A 17,728-nucleotide genomic window follows, 5' to 3' on the forward strand; every position below is an offset into this window, starting at 1 on the left:
TTTAATCACAATTTTTATACTTTTTATATAATTCTAAATTATAATTCTTTATAACATTTAGAAAATAGTATACATTTCCATGGCCTACCCATTAAACAATTGTTACCTCAAAATTTTATGGAATTTTAAATTAAATTAGGAAACACACGGTTTGTTTTAAGTAGAAATATATAATATTCTGATATTTGCAAATAATTTTTATTGCCACCATAAATGTACAAAAAAAACACGTTTTATAAAGTACAAGATTGTTTCTTCGAGGAGGAACATTCATAATTTTTATTTCTACAAATTTCAGTCAACGTAAGATATATGTCCTCTATAATTACATATGTAACACATTTATGTAAATACTTCTTAAAGACGCAAATTAAATCTATTTAATAATAGACAAAATTTTGCACGATTAGAATTCTTCAAGTTATAAAAGTTTAACGAAGAAACTTCTGTTAAACAAATAACCGTGGAGATCCACTGAAAGGACGGATTTCAAAATCTGATTCATATCTTCAATATCGTTCCTTTCAAGTTTACTATTACTGTCCATTTTCTTTCCCCGTTCAGAATTTGTTCTATCACGAATTAACAGAAAAGTGCAATAAATAATCTTAAAAAATCTTATAGTAGTAGACATAACCTTAATGGACGTCCTAACCTCAATTTCGAAAATAATATTCTACGTTAAAAGACTATCACAGACACGGTTTAAAAGCACATGAAAATCTTCGTTGTGCTTTTCAATAAACGTACAAAGTTCAATATATAATAGTAATACTGGATTATCTATTAGAGAGAGAGAGAGAGAGAGAGAGAGAGAGAGAGAGAGAAAGAGAAAGACATCAATCCTGGGTTAGAGGAACAGAGAAAACAGTATGATGCTTATCCTTGTGGAAAAATAAGTTCTTTAACCCATAAGTGTAATAGTTTGACTTATCCAAACAAAATATTCAAATTCTTAATTTATAAGTTATGATTATAAGGCTCAATCTAATTGAAAATTACTGAGACATTTAGTATCAGTATCATTTAGAAACAGATATTGTCTGCTCCGGCAAGAGTAAAAGACTCTTCTTATTGAAGAAAAGGTTTTTAGAAAACCAAAATTGAGCACAATTTATCAAATTTCATATAAAAACAACGCTATCATTATGTGTCGCTATCTATTAGAAGGTTAGGTTACTGTCAACAATAAGGTTAGGTTCCTAACAATAAAAAATGGCGCCCAATTTTGGAGAGTAGGTTCCATTTTGTTTTAGAAAATTAAAGCAGTTGTCCTCTTCTCTTTACTTAAACATTGAGTCTCTTTTTTCAATCTTGAGCAATTAAAACTCGTCGTGGAAACTTCTTTCCGTGTCTACCATTTTACTACCCAGGAACAGGTCTATTTTGCTCAGAATTTCGAATAGATTCAATTTCTCGTCGAGATTCGTATCTGACAGACCTATTAAATATTGGGCTTCTTGTATCGCGTGCCTTGGATTTCTTGGGTCTACATACATCTGGAATAGAATTTTAATTAAAAAATTAATGAAAAACAATAAAAATGAAAAAGTTCAACAAAAATTTGTTTCCTTTAATATGTATAAATATATGCTTAATAAATTTAATAAATGTGCCCCTGAAAATGGCAGATTCAGATTTATTACCAGAAGTTCTGTTCTATCGGCTTTTCCATTTTTGTTCTTGTCAATAAGATGTCTGAACTCCTTCCGCCTGTCGTCACTTCCGCCTACCGCTTCTCGTTTGTCTTCCTTCAAGTCCAGACCCATCCCTTCTGAGGGTAAATCCGAGAATTCATCTTCTGTCAACTGTTCATCCCCATCGCGGTCTAAAATGGAAAAAAGATAGAAGAATGATGTAAATTATTATTCTACCGGTACAGAATCATTATTCTTAACATTATTAATAATACAAAAACATTGAAAATAATTTAGATTACTGAGAATAGAAGTAAAATTGCAGAAATTGTTAATGTTAATATTATTTTATTAATATTAGAAAAAAGCATTGATACTATAAAAAATTAGTATAAAAAGGGAATTAGGAAAATTTTTAGTTATTTTTGACCTTGAAAAGACCAAAAATGATGTAGCACACTAGAAGAATCTTTAAAATTAAATGTTTAAAATAATAATTGTAAAAACAGCCAGAAATTAAAATTCATTCATAAATGTTAAAAAATTACGTTTCCAGATAAAATACGAAGTGTCCATACCAAACTTCTCAAATAGATCTTCCACCATTTGCAGTAAGGCCCTATGACTGCTCTCAGGGTGGGTGAAAGCCAGAAACTCGTCGAGTGTCAATCTCTCCGGATCATTTTTTGCCGCTTCCGCCCATCTAGCTCTGTCTCTCATTATACTCTCTTTTAAGGTACGCGACATATTGCTGTGTTTCTTGTCATGCGAGCTCACATAGCTCTCGGGAAATCCGTGGGACCTGAGAAAGTGCGCGTGATACTCTTCCCATGAGATCTCGCCTGGAATATTCAGAGGGAACGTACAATTTTACATTCTCTTTCATATCTACTTTCTACTGGCCATTAATTTAACATTTATCGTCTAGATAAACTGAAAACATTGAATATTTTACATTGATTTTGAATTACACTGATTTTAGTTTTGAAATTTTGAAATTTTTCTTGAAATAATTTACTTTCTATTCAATTTTGTACAATTAAAGGATTAGTATTTATATCACAGTTGAGCTTAAAGTTTAGTTAGTGTATAGTCTCCTTTCTTCTTGTATTCTCAGGAAAAAATTATTGTTTTTCAATGTTTTTAAAATTCTTCGTAGAATTAGAATAGTTTCTAGATATTTTTTTTTTTTTTTAGAAATTATTATATATTTATTTGTTCTGTATTCTTCTACATTCAAGTGACACTTGTGTCTTCTCTATAAAGAAGAATATCTTCTTTTAAATTTGTATCCTAAATCTCCAAAATCTACATTTAAACTGATCTGTACAATTAAAATTACTCACCATTCCGCGGATTATTATCTATAGCGGTAAATAAACCAACATTTTCTTTCATGGCTCGGCTGATATGCTCGATAATTTTCGTATGAATCCATCTAGCCAATTCTTGGATGTCCAACAATTGATCCTGATCAGTATCAGCTCTTTGAAAGATATTCTCCAGCAAAGTTTTTAGATTCCCCTGATTCTCTGCCACCTCCACGTCCTTGATATTCTTATCAATTTCTTTATAATGTTCCAAATCCCTCTTGTCGGCCGTCACTGCTTCCAGCTCTATGAGAAGATTCTCAATCATGAGTCCTTTGTTATCTTGTACAGCGGTGGTGGACGTCAGACTCCTTAGGGGCACGTTTCTGTTGTACTTGAAGAAGAGCAGGGACAAATAAATAACGAGAGGCACTAGAATGGTCCAACGGAGGAAACGGAAGCACCGTAAATCTGACTTGAAGGTGACTTTGTGTACCTATTAAGGAAGCATTGAGATAAGTGAAATAAACATTTCATTTGAAGAGTTCTTCTCAGAAAAATTTTATTATTTATCTGCTTATATTTGGAATTTTTATTAAATATTCTATGATTTTCTTATTTCACAGCAGGAAACAGCATTGAAATAGTCTAATTACTGCCTCTATTAAGAAAGTCTTTTGGAACATAGAAAAAAGAATGAGAAAGCTACATAATCTACTTACAAAATAGGAAAGATACATGGCTGGTTCTCCCTTTACAATACAAGACCACCACATACCATTATGCAGCCCCAGAACTTGAAGTTTTCCATTTCTACATTTAATCTTCAATTATCATCACTGTGACTACCTATCCAGCCTTTCAGAAATCTAACAGTCACTTGCTAACAGTCACTCATAGGTCCTTACGTTAAACATTATCACTGATGACACTGCACCATAGATACTCATGACTCAACACGCGTCAAAACAATTCAAGCTAATAACAACAATCCTACAAATGTATTCAGAGCTTGTATGCACTTGGTAAGAAACATTGAGTAAGAAATGGAGTATAAATTAACGACACAATATTAATAATGAAGTAATTTAGTGTAACAAGACAATTTATGATGATGACACTGCACAAAGTCTATTTGCTGCACTAATAACTCTCTGTTCTTTGACAAAAACACGAATATCAAGCAGAACTCTGGCTGCACGTTGCCTGGCGAAACGTTAACTGCGTATTGATCCACTTTCACTGTCGTGTCCTTTCTCTATAGCTCTCTCTCGCTCTCTCTCTCTCTCTCCTCTCCCAATGGCGTTCCCTGTTCCACTTTCATCGCCGTCTCCGTCACTGTTCCTCTTATCACAAACGCATATTCTCTGTCTCCTGATTGAACTGTAGTGGTAAAAGTTGGACCACAGCTTCTTGTTCCTCTGATTAATTTTCTGGACCAGCTTTTGGCTCTCCTTAGAGCAATGACCTCTTAGTTGTTTGTGTAAAAGTGAAGAGAATACATATGATACCCAAACATATATGAAATATTGAAATATAATAAAATAATTTTGTATCTGGATTCCATTTTTTAAATTATGTTCATAAGCATATAAATCTGTAGACATTTATTATCAATCAGAGTAAATGAGAGAATTAAGAAGATTTCATTAAAGAAAAGAAGAAAAATATCTTCTTTCCAGTCCTTTCCCTCTTATTTTTGGAATGTTATTATTCTTAGGGAAATGCTTCTATTTAATATCTAATTTATAATTATAATATCTAGATTTCTTGAAAGTATTTATTTTTGTCACTCACTTTTTATTACATCTTTTCTTATTTAAAATTAGATTTCTTTTTGAGACAATGAAAGGAGAGCTAAGAAAAAGTTCTATTAAATTAATACATAAAGATTCACACCCAAAAACTCGCATATTTAAATTAATATATGATTACGTATAATAATAGAGGAATATTACACAGGAAAGGAATAGAAATTAAGAAATGAAGACTGACAAGTGTAACAAAGCTACCCAATACATTTCTCTTCTTATATACACAAATATTCATATTCAAATACTTTATCTAATAATGAAGAAACTTACTTAAAATATATTCACGTATATTCTCAGCTACTTAAATACTCGGAAGAAACGAAGTACAGATCCGCAGTCAAGTGAAAGAATGATTTTTCATCTCCACAATATAAAAAAAGAAGAGAAGAAAAAAGCGAAGAATAGAAAAGAAGAGGAGAAAAACCATTCCAGAGTTAACAAGGCGTCAAAAAGAAGATTCCTAAACGAATCGTTGACGTTTCACGCGGTAGAAGCTTCTCAGGGCGGGATTGGTGCTTGAAGAGATGAAGAAAAGTATAAAAATTCTTCTCTTTACGAAAGAAAAGAAAAAATTACACTCGTTAAACCTTTAACATACTGATAAAACATCAACTGGAAAATTTTACTTTTAAAAAGTAAATAATCTTTTCATATTAAAACGAAGAAGATTCTTCAAATGTAAAATAACAGTTGCCTCCACTTAGATTAAAAGTATGAATATAAAAATAAAAATAATAGAATAATGTATTTCTTTAAACATGATAAAAACTTACAGATAGAATTTCCTAGTGATTAATTTTTAATTATTGCAACCGCCCGCGAGGAGGTTTCTTGCTCAGGAATGGTTGAAATTCACAATTTAAAGTAAGTACTATATCAATAATTACTGCCATAAATACGCTATTCTACACAATCCCGAGTCGTCTCCTGGCAAGGAGTCTTCTCTGAGTATCCTTAAGTATGTAAGTATCCATGGTCCTTCTCTAAGCTACTAAGATTTTTTTTCTTCATCAATATTTTTTAAATACTATCTTCTTCATGATACACTAAAAGTATAAAAAGTAAGATACTTCATACTCTAAAAAGTATTCTTAATTGAATCTCTTTGAAAGAGTTTTGTTACTTTGGTTTGTCTGTAATGCTTCACTCTGTCCTGTTTAGGTTTCAAAACTTTAAGTTTGTAATTCAGAATCTTCTCATCTATTCTTCAGTTGTCAAGGTAGAAGTACTTCTTAATAGTCAATATTTTAGTTGTTCTTCTTCTCTTCGAGCCTTATGTAAGCACCATAATCAGAATGAAGCAATCTATGATTGTACTTTGCAAACTTATAATGAATTATGAAACCCTAGCAAGAGACAACAAAATTAATTCTCAAAAGTGTTCTAATCATTTCTGCACTTATCATTTTGCTATTTAGCAAGTTTCTTTTGTTAAAAACTAACACGTAGACTTTTCTAGTGCAGTCAGCGCAGATCTTCCCTAACTGACTATAGAAAACAACCTTAAAGAAATAAAAATAGAGAATATACTGTTGCAATTAGGAACTGCTGCCTTTTGGACAAATTCTTTGGAATATTCCCATAACTCTCTAAAATAATCTGATTGCTCTCATAATCCTATAATCTCAAGAGGAAGTTTCAGTTCCTAAAATCTTCCCTAAATGTACTAATAGGTATTATTCTTCATATCTTTGGACTTTTAGTATTTTCCACCTGAGATTTTTCATCGTCCAACTCCAGACCAAAGTTTGTGATACCATGGACATTATTGGCACATGGTTTTGTTTTCATACACAACAAAGAAGCAATGGGTGGACTCAGGAGGTTCTGGTCGAGGTCTGCTGAGTTCTGAAAACCTGTAAAACAGCTCACAATCACGCCTACCAACATTGTCAGGATGCAACCTATTCCACTGTACCATAGATAACTGATCTAAAAATAAACGGAACGAAAATTAAAGTTTTAAAGACTAAATAATTAATTATCATTAAGGTCTTTGTTCTTCTAGTGGAAATATAAAGGTCAGAAGCTACTAAGAGAAACAAATAAATAGAATTATAGGAAAATAATAAAATAAGTACCTTATATATGGAGTAAACTTCATCATTGTAGTCATTTGATTGTTTTAGGTTTATGTCTGTAGTGTTAATGCATGGGCAAGCATCGACTGACACTGGCTTGTTGTCTAGGTGAATTTGACCATTTAGTAAAGCAATTTGAGCTCCCAGTCCAATCCAAAGGACAATTACCATACTGGTGATGGCACCAACAATTGCTCCTTTGGCATTTGCCCATGGAATAAACATTCCCAAAGAAAATAATCCCAGGGTAATACCCCCGACCATGCCATTGAACGAAAGTGCGACCTGCAAAATTAATTTTCATCCACCATCATGTCAAAAAAGTAAGTTCGCACTAAATATATTATGTTAGAAATTTAGCACAAACTCATGGGAAAATTATTGTTATGGATTAAATTTGATAGAGCAATTACTTTATAGAGATTTTGAAGAAAAAGAATGGTATATGAAGAAATTGATACCTGAAGAACGCTGCCAAGTCGTTCTACAACAAAAACCAAAGTGAAACTAAGCGCTCCAAAAAAGATACTAATCCACCTAGCATAAATTGCACCCTTTCTGGCTGGCATTTCCATCTTGAGTACCCCTTGGAGAATGTCTTCACAGGTTATGGCCGCCAGGGAATTCAGAGCACTTGCCACAGTTCTAAAACATTTTCCAAGATATATTTTCTTCATTTTGGAATCGTTACAAATTTTATCTAAATATTTCTTCTTTAAATATTAACCCAGCTATCTTATTAATTAGGAAAAGGATATGCAACATACAGAAAAAGTTATTCAACATACCCCAATGAGGCAGCGAAGATCCCAGCAACAAAAAAACCAGGCACTCCCTTGAGACTACCCATGAAATTCATGACGTATAGTGGCAACAATTGATCCTGGCCACTTATATAGCCAGCTAGTAGAGGATCACAGTCTTTGTAAGTGCTATAGAGCACCATACCAGTCAAGAAGTTTACGGTATATATTATAATCATACCAAAAGCTGATACCCATAAGGCTCTGGAATAGAATGGTAAATTAAAACAATATGAAACTGAAGATATGTAAATTTCTTATTTATTTAATAAATTTTTGAATATATTTACGTTCTAACTTGACCAATGTTTTCGACGCTAAGGTACTTTTGGACGGAAGCTTGATTGCTACAGAACATGCTGGTCCAGTAAATGGTCCCACCAATTACCACGCTCCAGAAGCTATGTCGGACAGTTGGACTGGGGTCCATGTTAAAGAATTCCATTCTTCCAGATTGTTCGTTGACTTGCCATACTAAGGAAGGTCCTCCTTCCCAAGAAAGACCACATCCAACGATTAGGAAGAGGGAGCCGAGGAGCACCGCTGCTTGGAAGGTGTCCGTCATTATGACGGCCTTCATTCCACCCTAGAATGGATATAATAAAAATAATAAAATAAAATAAAAATAAAAATGAAAGAAGAAAATGAAAAAAACGCTTAGAAAAAAGGGTAGAAGATTTGAAAGAAGAGAAACGGGAAGAAAAGAAAGAAGAAACTAAAAAAAGAAATCAAAGGAACTTGAAAAATATATCTTCGAATTAATCAAAGTGAAGGATAGATACCTGTGAGGCGTAGAAGATACAGACTACGTAGACTAGAGTGACGGCTATGTAAGTATTGAGGCCCGTGACTGTAAGAAGAGAAGGCACATTAATTACGAGAGGACGCGGATTAGTCGAGTCGTATCACGTTTCATTGAAGCTCACCGTGACTTAAAGCTAACGCTGGCGCATATACAGCTACAGATGTATAGAAGATCATCTGCAGCATGTAAAGACCTCCGGCAAGTAGTCTGCAATGCCGGTTGAAACGAAGATTAAGATACTCATAGCTCGAGGTTAATCTTAGTTTCATGTAAACCGGCAGGTATAGGCAGGAGGTAATGGGTACAACCAAAATAAAAGACAGACATGTCATCCAGAATTGAGTACCCTGTAATTTTTCAAACAAACGTTTTATCATAATAACTGTAGTGCAGTTAGAATTTGATGAGTCAGTATATTGGATATAAATGTTTAATCACCAAAAAGTAAGAAGATCTGTATAATTAGAAATCCATGAATCTCTAAATTATATTCATAAAATTAATTAAAAAATTTATTTTCCAAAATAAATCTAAATCTACTGTATAGAATCATACCCTTTTAAAAAAATATACCTGTTCATACATTTCGGCAGGATTTCCCAGAAGTTCAATAGCCGTAATAAAACTAGCAGCCAGTGACATCGCCATAGGCAACGTTCCCATGCTTGAGCCACCAAGCAGGAAGTCCTGGCTAGTTTCCTGCTTCTTAGCGAAGAAACCATAGAAAGTACCTATTAGGCATGAGATTACCAACATAGCAGCCAACACCATATAGTCGGCCCATGAAAAATAGTAGAGAAGGACAGGATGGTTTTCTATGCATTCTTCTTTTGTCTCTGCGGATGGCCGCTGTTCTGCTGAAGAAATCGCCAGACAGAAGAATAGTACCAAAACACGCGACCTCATTTTTCAGGAGCTTGAATACAAAAAGAGAATTTTCTCATAAATGTGAGTTGTAGCTGTTTTTCTTCTTTTGAAATAAATCGGAAGTTAGGATGTTATTTTGATATAGTTTCTTCTTTTCATTTTAAATATTTTTAACTTTTGAGAGTATTAAACTTTTATACTATTTTCTACATTTTTTAAGTGAAGAAACGTGCTCATAGATTTTCTAATTACTGTATATTTCTTTCTCTATAAATTTCCACAAATTTTGAATCTCTGATAAGTAGAAAATTTTACTCTGATAAGTAAATTTTTATTAAACGAGTTGAAAAAAATTGTTTAAATTCAAATTTACTAAAAATATAATAAATATCGACTATGAAGACACAGGAAATATAAGTAAGACTAATTGAAACAAATGTCAATTGTACTCGGCATTTTCCGTCCTTGAGCTTGATTTATTGACACCCGATCGTGTGTTTTCTATAGATCTACAATCACGTGGAAAACGTAGCTAACCGATACTTCTGCGCTACCCAGATTGATTTCCATTATATGATCGGTTTCCATATCATTTTACATATCTGCGGTATCACGTAAATTATTAAATATGTAAAAAACATAACAACTGATTTTTCCTTTCAATCAGTCCATAATCAATTTCTTTTTAATTTTCAATTTCGATTTTCATTTTTAAAATTTATTATTGAAGATTGGTATCAAGACATTGGTAGAAAATTCTCACAAAATATTATTTTGAGATAGTTATATTATATAATTATATCTTCTTCAATCTAATCTTCTAAAGAACAGAATGATTTTCTATGAAATTCCCCAAAATTTCTTCCCCTTGAATCTTTGTCTTCCCAAAATTCTGAAATATCTCAAAATCTCGGTATCAGTATATTATTAAAAAATATTGCCATAAAATATTATTTTACAGATCAATCTGCCAAAGAACAAAATAATTTTCGAAGAAATTTCCAAGACTTACAAAAATTAATCTTTCAAAGAAGAAAATAATTCTCGAAGGAATTCCTCAAAATTCCATCTCTTCCTCCATATATAAAAGCATGTATCTCAAAACAAATTACATTTTCTTGTTTCATTTGTTACAGATCTGTGTTTATCGGCTGCATTGAAACCTAAATACTTAACTAACAATTGCTCGTGTCGATCGATCCAGTATGAATACACAGACCAAATGGGCTTAGTAATCGTTTAGTCAACTTGATTCTTTCTTACATAAGCAAAGTGTGTGTTGTATGTGTGCTTTGGTTGGAATGGAACGATTATTGGACGTATATCATGTCTCACCAATAGTGTAATTGTTTAGAAGGATTTGCACCGTAGTTGTGACTATTAACACCGGCGTTCGATCATCATTAAGGAATCTGGTTGACCCTAGCCAAAACAAATCAAAAGTCAAAAACAAATTTAAGTCAAAAACAAATGAGTCCAATTTGTTCAAACTCAGGAGGAACATGTAATTAAACAAGGAATCATAGTCACATCTTCTATCATATTCATATGTAAACAATTTTATGCACATGAAAATCTTCCATTGCATTTCAAGTCAATATAGGAACACTTTCAAATCAATTTTGCATATCTCTTCTTTCTTTCTTTTTATTGAATTTTGGATATTTTTATGCTTTCTTCTTTAGTTTATGAAGTATTCAGTTGCTATATTTTGTCTTATGCAATTTATAAATATCTCTTCATTTTTTAATTGGATGAATGTGTCCATAAATTTCTTAATTTTTGTACGTTTGTTCTGCTATAAATTCCCACAAATTTTCTATTTCTATATTTTATTTTATATTTCTAATTCTTATTTTCTATAGATTCCCTGGTTTTTGGTGAATTTCTATAAATTTATTCCTCTACAAATTTCTATTTTATCCTTCATTACCCATTTTTCATTTTATGCTAATATCTGAAATTATTTTATGTAAATTTTAGAATCTGAATCCCAAACCTAAATATTTTCTTCAATAAAAGACCCATAAAAATCAAACTTATTTTTGAAATATTAGATATTATATAAAGTGAAAAATGAAAAATGACAGAGAACTTTTTTGTATGTAGATTTCATTTTTGGAGTACTTTTGTGAAAGAGGAGGTTTAAGTGTGGAATCTGGATTTCAAAAATTGTAAAACATGACGCTATCACTAGTAAATTTTTATGATTTGTATTGTAATCCATTTAAAAGCTCACAAGCGGAAATACAGGACCTTCCTTTGATAATTGCAAAGGGAACCAGATATCCGTAAATATTATCGCCTCTTATAGGATAGCTAAATGAATGAAGGAGATAATACCACGTTATTTATTCTTTTCATGACATCTGCCTTGTATTTCAACTCAATTTTAACAACTTATTACTGTAGAATGTGCAACTTTTCCATAAATTAATCGTTTTATTACTTTTATGAATTTTGTGATACTTGTTTTCTCTTCCTATGATTTTTTATAGATTTGCTGATCTTTGTGAATTTTTTTATAAATTTTATAATTTTTTAGGTATCTTAATTTCTGAAAATTTATACAAATTCTCCAAATTCTGTAAATTTTTGTTTCTATACATTTTGAAATATCTTGCCAAGAAATTTTCAAGAGTAACAACATTTTCAAACTATTGATACCTTAAATAACTTTCAAAGCATTTTACCCGAAACGTTTAACTTCTTCAAGAAAAACTATGCCTCCAATCTTACTGAAGACAACAAACATTAAACAATCATTTAGGATATAATAAAGAATATTTTCAAAATTAAATTTTACTTCTTCACTTTAGTAGGGGCATCAAATACTTCTAAAAATCCACTTATAAAACTAAAATTTTACCAAAACCATTAAAGAAATTAAAAAAAATTTTCAAAATTAAAAATCTTACCATTTTACTTTTAAAGCTTACCCTTACCTATACAGAAACCAACAGATACTTTTAAAAAACTACTCAGTACACAAACAACAAAAATATCTTCAGAATTAAAAATTTTACTTTTTTATTCTATTAAAACTTATAGACACCTTTAAAAAAAACCACTCAAAATATCAAGAAAGATTTGCAAAACAATATCTTACCTGTTAACAACTTCTAGATAACCCAGACGTAGTCCACCTTCCCAAGATGGAAGAATAAGAAAAAGAAGAGAAGAAGATATACAAAGAAAAATATGAAAATGATGGTCTAAGGCGCTAGTGATGTCGTGTAGTTGGTAGAAAGGTACGAAATTGCAGCTGTATAATCTTGCTGCTAGCCTTCCTGACGTAACGCATATATGCTCGGATTTTTTAGCGAGCAACGGATCAAACTAGCTCTTCAGAATTATCCCAGATGGAATTGAAGAAGTCGTGACGAGAAACTTTAGCTGACTAATTAATTGGGACTCTCAGTTTCACGCGACTTGTTTGGAACGGAGCCGGCGGATTAAGCGGAGAACGATTTCAGACTGTCGTTTTAATTGTCACATGTGTCCATTTATATGAACCAGCCCCTTCCAGGACTGCGAGTTTCTTCCATTCTGCGGACTTATGAAAACGATACTTATGACCACGATAATTACGCTGTTATTAAGTGGCCTACGTGTGTTTAGGGTAAAGACATGATACTCTAAGCTATGAGGAGAAGTGGGGCGAGGGTGTAATATAAAATTGTTAATTAAATGAGAATGGTAAGATGTAGAATGTAGATTATGTCTTCTAAATTTTGGAAATATTAATTTGATACTTTGAGGATGGAATATTGAATAGGTAGATTTTTGTTCTTAGAGAAATTAGAAAAATTGTTGGTTAGGTGGCGCTTCCAATTTTGCAAACTTTTTAACTTTTTTTTTGGGAACTCTTCTCCGTAACACTCTATTGACATCCCATTGATTCTCGTGCTTTAATCAAATTATCCTAGTAAGAATTTTATATCGTTATATCATTATACCAAGCAAAACGTGGCACAAGAAACAAAGAAGAAAGAAAGAAGAGACTTTTAAAAGAAAAAAATTTAGAAAAGAAGAGAAAGTAGAGAATTTAAGGAAAAATTTTAGTAGAAAGGAAAACATCGAAAGAAGAAATGAAAACTTGTATTTAATGTTATTATATCTTCTTTAAAGCAGAATGTATCTTATATAATTTTGAAGATTAATTTAATTGATCCATGTTTATGTGGAAGACACCGTGATCTTCCTAAATTCTCAATGACAGACTTATTATTCATAATTAAGCGAAGACAGTCAACGTCATAACTTAGAAATTACTTTTAATTAGTAAAGTTTGACATAGAATAATAGACTTGACTTAGAATAAACGGACGCTTAACGCTGATAAAATCTTCTTTTAATTTTTGTTATCGACGATCCAATTGCTACCGAATCTTTCTTTTATTTTCCTTATAATTTCGTAGAACTGTTGCTCCAGATTGGAGATAAACATGATAAAATTACACACGGTTTCTCTGTTTATTGATGAATTTGCCAATTCAAATGCTAAACAGCTGTTATGCATCGTAGACACGGGAAAAATTATGTTAATGGCAATCGATAGTCGTCATGGTTTGACGCAATTTGATAATAAGATATTTGCCGCAAATGGTGTTAGCTATCTATTTATAATTACAGCAAATACTACAATATGTCCATCAAATATACAAAGCTCTTACTATACAATCACAAAACGCAAAAGAAAGAAATGTAATGGTAGGAGAAACGAAGAAATCATGTATTACGTAGAAATTTAATCCAATGCTTCCAAAAATGAAGAAGAGTTGAGCAGAAGAATATTCTAAATCTTCTTTATTTTTCGTTTTCTTTTTCTTCTTCTTTTCCTTTGTTCAACATTATAATGCAAAGATATTGAAGAAAAGGAAAGTCTAACTGAAGAATATTCTGCTATAATTGCAGGACAAATTCAAGAAGAAATGAGGAAAGGAGAAATTATGAAAAATACTAATGTAAAGTATTAAGAAGAAAAACAAATTCTAATATAGTTACAAAGCAAAAATTCAAGAAGATATTATAGGAAATACTAATGCAAAATGCTGAAAAAGAAAAAAATTCAAGTTTAGGAATATTTTAATATTTTAATACCTCATTATATAATTTTAATATTTTAATAGGGAAATTTAAAAAGAAATGTAGAAGCAGAAATTATGACGAATTCTATTACCAGAATACTAAAACAGCTGAAAAGTACAATTGCAGACACTTCTAAGTAATTATTCCACTTTTGTAAAACACCAAAAGAGACTAAAATGGAAAATGTCATATTTAAAGAAGGGAAAAATGCTCTAAATTATAATTTTGTGTAACAAGCTACTATTTTCTCCAATTCTTCGCTCATTTTCTTTAATAAACTTACCATTTCAATGTCCTTATCCTCCACAGCTTCCATGAAGTAACTCGTACTCGAAAACATACTTTATGAAGAATGTCAAGAGATACCATGAACAGTTGCAGGAGCAAACTCGCGATTGCAATGGTTTCCTCGATAAAGAGAGCTGATAAACTACCACTACCCGCTCTGTATGCTGAAGATTGGAACATGAAAAATCGACACCAACCAGAGTATACATGAAAACCATGTTTGCAGTCAGTTGGAACGGGATTCAACCGGTTACCATTTAGAGGGTTGTAAATCAACAATATTCCTCTAAGTTCTACATCTCTGACACTTTCATTTATATCATTTTTGTTATAAGTAGCAAGCAGACTCTGAAAAAATTAACAATGAGAAAGGAAGGAATATTTCATAATTTAGGAGGCAGAAGAATTAGAAGAGTTAAGTGTAATTAACAATTGGAATTAATAACGAAGAAGAAAGAAAAATTAAAAAATTTGAAGTTAAAAGATTATGCAAAAAGATTTGATAAAAGTAGGAATGAAGAACTTGACAGTCTTCATCAGTGAAGATAGTTGAAGATAATTTTAGGAAAAATGTACAATGTGTTCATGACTAAATATAGGAGATTATCTGTTATTCATTCTAGCAACGGAGAACTCATGAGTTTTTCTGAATGAATCTGTCATTTTATCGGTTTTCTAAATGTGATTGTCTTCTAAAATTTTCTTAGCTTACATTTTGATAATTGAAACATAAGTTAATTCACTATGGCGAGGTGATTACGCCTGCACTATGCGTATGAAAACACAAAAGAAGATGGTGGGGAGAGGCAAGAAATGCTCCAGATTATATATGACACAACGTGATACAATGAAATTCTCTTCCTCTAATGATTATAGTAATTCTACTAGGAACGCATGATTCATGTCGGGTTAAACAAGTTACACCGCTAATTGATGAATGAACACACTGAAATAAATAACATTACTAACCAGTAATTACACATTTAGAGATATCTAGTAAATTTCTTCTTCAAAGAATACTTCCAAATGATTGAACAATTGATGGCAATAGATATATAAATGTATAAACTATACAAAATATAAATGTTAAAGTAAAATGTAAAATTAATCTTCTTTTGAAGAAATATTGAAGAGATGTACTGAAGAAGATATTTAAAGATATTGAAACTTTTTCCCATTTAATAATTAATTTATTAGATTGTATAAATATAAAGATTAAAAAGGTTTTAAATCTAAAATTAGTATTCTACTAAAGAAGATATTGAAATTTTATATAAATGAAGCTATATTCTAATTCCTTAGGTTAATTAGTAGTTTCCTTTTAAAAGAATCAAAATAAAATTAGTACTTACTCTTTCGTCAAACAAATTTTCAATTCACAAGCAATTAAAACAGTACTTTAAATTTGTGAAAGCTGAGAAATTTGAATTTTTCATACACTCTACGAGCTCGAGAGAAACGCATAAATACGCTCATACACACACACACACACACATGTATTTTAAATACACTATTCATTTGACATCGTCTATAATCTATACTTTTAGTTTAGTCTAATTTAATAAAATACTTCGGCTGTCAAAATAATCGATAATTCTACACGTTTTCTGTTTTTCTTTCTGTTCCTTAGTTTTGCTCGCATAATGCCACACGATCAAGATAAAGAGACCGTTGACTTCGAAGGTAAACAGGAGGATGATCCTGTGTATAGAGTTTCAGGGGAAAGAGAGAGGAACAGGGAGAAAGAGAACCTTAGATAGATAAACAGAAGTAAGTATGAGAATGTGTAAATATAAATACATCTGTACATTATACTATCAGATTCATAAAAATTTTATTTAGTCGAATGAAATAAATCATTATTTAAATCACTGTAATGTTACAATAGCTTTTTCTCACAATAATTTGTTTATTCATTAAAACCAGGAGGAATAATCAAAAGACAAATATAAGATATTTAATAAGATACATATTTGAATTTATACATTCAAAAATCCCATACTGAAATATTCAATATAGCAGATAAAGTGATTTTTGTACAATAAAGTAAATTATTTATTGTAATAAGTTGTCAAGAAAAGAGAATGCAGTATTATTTTGTATTTATTATAAGTTAAGACCAGAAAATTGATTAGTATAACACAAATCTAAATATTTATAATAAACATAAAACATTCATTTATTAATTTTTTAGTAATTCTAATTTGCATATCCAAGAATCTCATACTTACTTGTCAAATAAGATATACAGTATAATAGAAGACTTAAAATGGTAAATTTCATATATGTATTTACATCTAACTGCAATTTCATGCTGGATAATCGTATTCGAAAGAGAATTAACTAAGTCGAGGAAGACTGAGTCTTTCAGAGGACATGGATAAGTATAGCATTCGACACCTCGTTTAAAAAGAATGTCAGTTAGATTTCCTGATGGATTAATTGGCTGTTAAAGAAGTAGTGGACGTGGAAAATGGCGGTCACAGTTTCGCTAGAAAAATAATTAAAAAGAGCCCAGTAATCGAAGCGCGAGCCACGGATAAATTGAAACTGGTTTCAACTGGCCACTAGTAGTTTGATCTGGGACTTGCTTCTCTCCAGATGCACCTTAGATCGTTCTCTTTCTTCTGCGAGAACTTCTTTTGAAATACACGTTGTCCCCTTTTATTTTTCTTTCAAAATTTCATAACACTAATTCCTACAAAAAATTAAACTTGTAATTAATTTCAAACAAATTTTTCCATTAAAGAGTCTGACAAATTTCAAATATAATTAAATTTCATTTGCTGGAAGTTAGTTGTAATATAAGTTAATGCAAAGTATGTTAAAGAAGTTATGTTATGTTATTCCCTGGAATAATTCATAAGAAGTCTTCTGATTTGCTTTATTGAAAGAGATATAATGTATTAAAGAGGGAATTAAAAGCTACAAATTTCAGTTCTAAGCTAGTCCATCATTTCTAACAATAAATACTCATTCCTGCTGCTCGATTGTCTTACTGTTAATTGTAATTACTTGATTCTTCATTGGAT

The 17,728-nt window shown here is 31.2% G+C and overlaps 2 protein-coding genes across 5 annotated transcripts; both read right to left on the bottom strand.

Moving 5' to 3' along the window:
• Positions 1-176: 176 nt before the first annotated feature.
• myd (stromal cell derived factor mayday) lies at positions 177-4,794 on the bottom strand. 2 transcript variants are annotated; one of them, XM_076625727.1, is made up of 5 exons: positions 3,726-4,794; positions 2,984-3,443; positions 2,216-2,479; positions 1,647-1,828; positions 177-1,499 (listed from the first exon to the last, which is right to left on the bottom strand). In XM_076625727.1, the coding sequence occupies exons 1-5, from the start codon at positions 3,756-3,758 to the stop codon at positions 1,323-1,325; spliced, it is 1,116 nt and encodes a 371-aa protein (XP_076481842.1). In that variant the 5' UTR covers positions 3,759-4,794; the 3' UTR covers positions 177-1,322. The 2 variants fall into 2 exon arrangements, with proteins under 2 accessions (XP_076481842.1, XP_033198348.1); XM_033342457.2 differs by having other exon boundaries at positions 3,670-4,794.
• A 151-nt stretch (positions 4,795-4,945) lies between these two features.
• Positions 4,946-14,828, bottom strand: LOC117161147 (sodium-coupled monocarboxylate transporter 1). 3 transcript variants are annotated; one of them, XR_004464954.2, is made up of 10 exons: positions 12,427-12,808; positions 9,024-9,366; positions 8,572-8,797; positions 8,428-8,495; positions 7,936-8,231; positions 7,631-7,849; positions 7,304-7,487; positions 6,843-7,127; positions 5,885-6,693; positions 4,946-5,807 (listed from the first exon to the last, which is right to left on the bottom strand). XR_004464954.2 is itself a non-coding variant. In XM_076625726.1 (9 exons), exons 2-9 carry the CDS (start codon positions 9,354-9,356, stop codon positions 6,445-6,447), a joined length of 1,860 nt encoding a protein of 619 aa, XP_076481841.1. In that variant the 5' UTR covers positions 9,357-9,366; positions 14,692-14,828; the 3' UTR covers positions 4,946-6,444. The 3 variants fall into 3 exon arrangements, 2 of the variants coding, with proteins under 2 accessions (XP_076481841.1, XP_033198342.1); XM_076625726.1 differs by lacking the exon at positions 12,427-12,808 and adding an exon at positions 14,692-14,828 and having other exon boundaries at positions 4,946-6,693; XM_033342451.2 differs by having other exon boundaries at positions 4,946-6,693.
• Positions 14,829-17,728: the final 2,900 nt, after the last annotated feature.

Source organism: Bombus vancouverensis, chromosome 16 (genome assembly GCF_051014615.1).
Source record: "Bombus vancouverensis nearcticus chromosome 16, iyBomVanc1_principal, whole genome shotgun sequence".
Taxonomy (NCBI): Eukaryota; Metazoa; Arthropoda; class Insecta; order Hymenoptera; family Apidae; genus Bombus; species Bombus vancouverensis.

Bases quoted from the DNA above. Each gene is read 5' to 3' on its own strand.
- myd (XM_033342457.2), bottom strand. From the start codon at position 3,723: ATGTGGTGGTCTTGTATTGTAAAGGGAGAACCAGCCATGTATCTTTCC. The intron at 3,444-3,669 runs GTAAGTAGATTA...CTTCCTTAATAG, and splicing joins CCATGTATCTTTCCTATTTT to GTACACAAAGTCACCTTCAA. The intron at 1,500-1,646 runs GTAATAAATCTG...ATTCTATTCCAG, and splicing joins CCGATAGAACAGAACTTCTG to ATGTATGTAGACCCAAGAAA.
- LOC117161147 (XM_076625726.1), bottom strand. From the start codon at position 9,356: ATGAGGTCGCGTGTTTTGGTACTATTCTTCTGTCTGGCGATTTCTTCA. The intron at 7,850-7,935 runs GTAAATATATTC...ATTCTATTCCAG, and splicing joins AACATTGGTCAAGTTAGAAC to AGCCTTATGGGTATCAGCTT. The intron at 7,488-7,630 runs GTATGTTGAATA...AAAATGTTTTAG, and splicing joins ATCTTCGCTGCCTCATTGGG to AACTGTGGCAAGTGCTCTGA.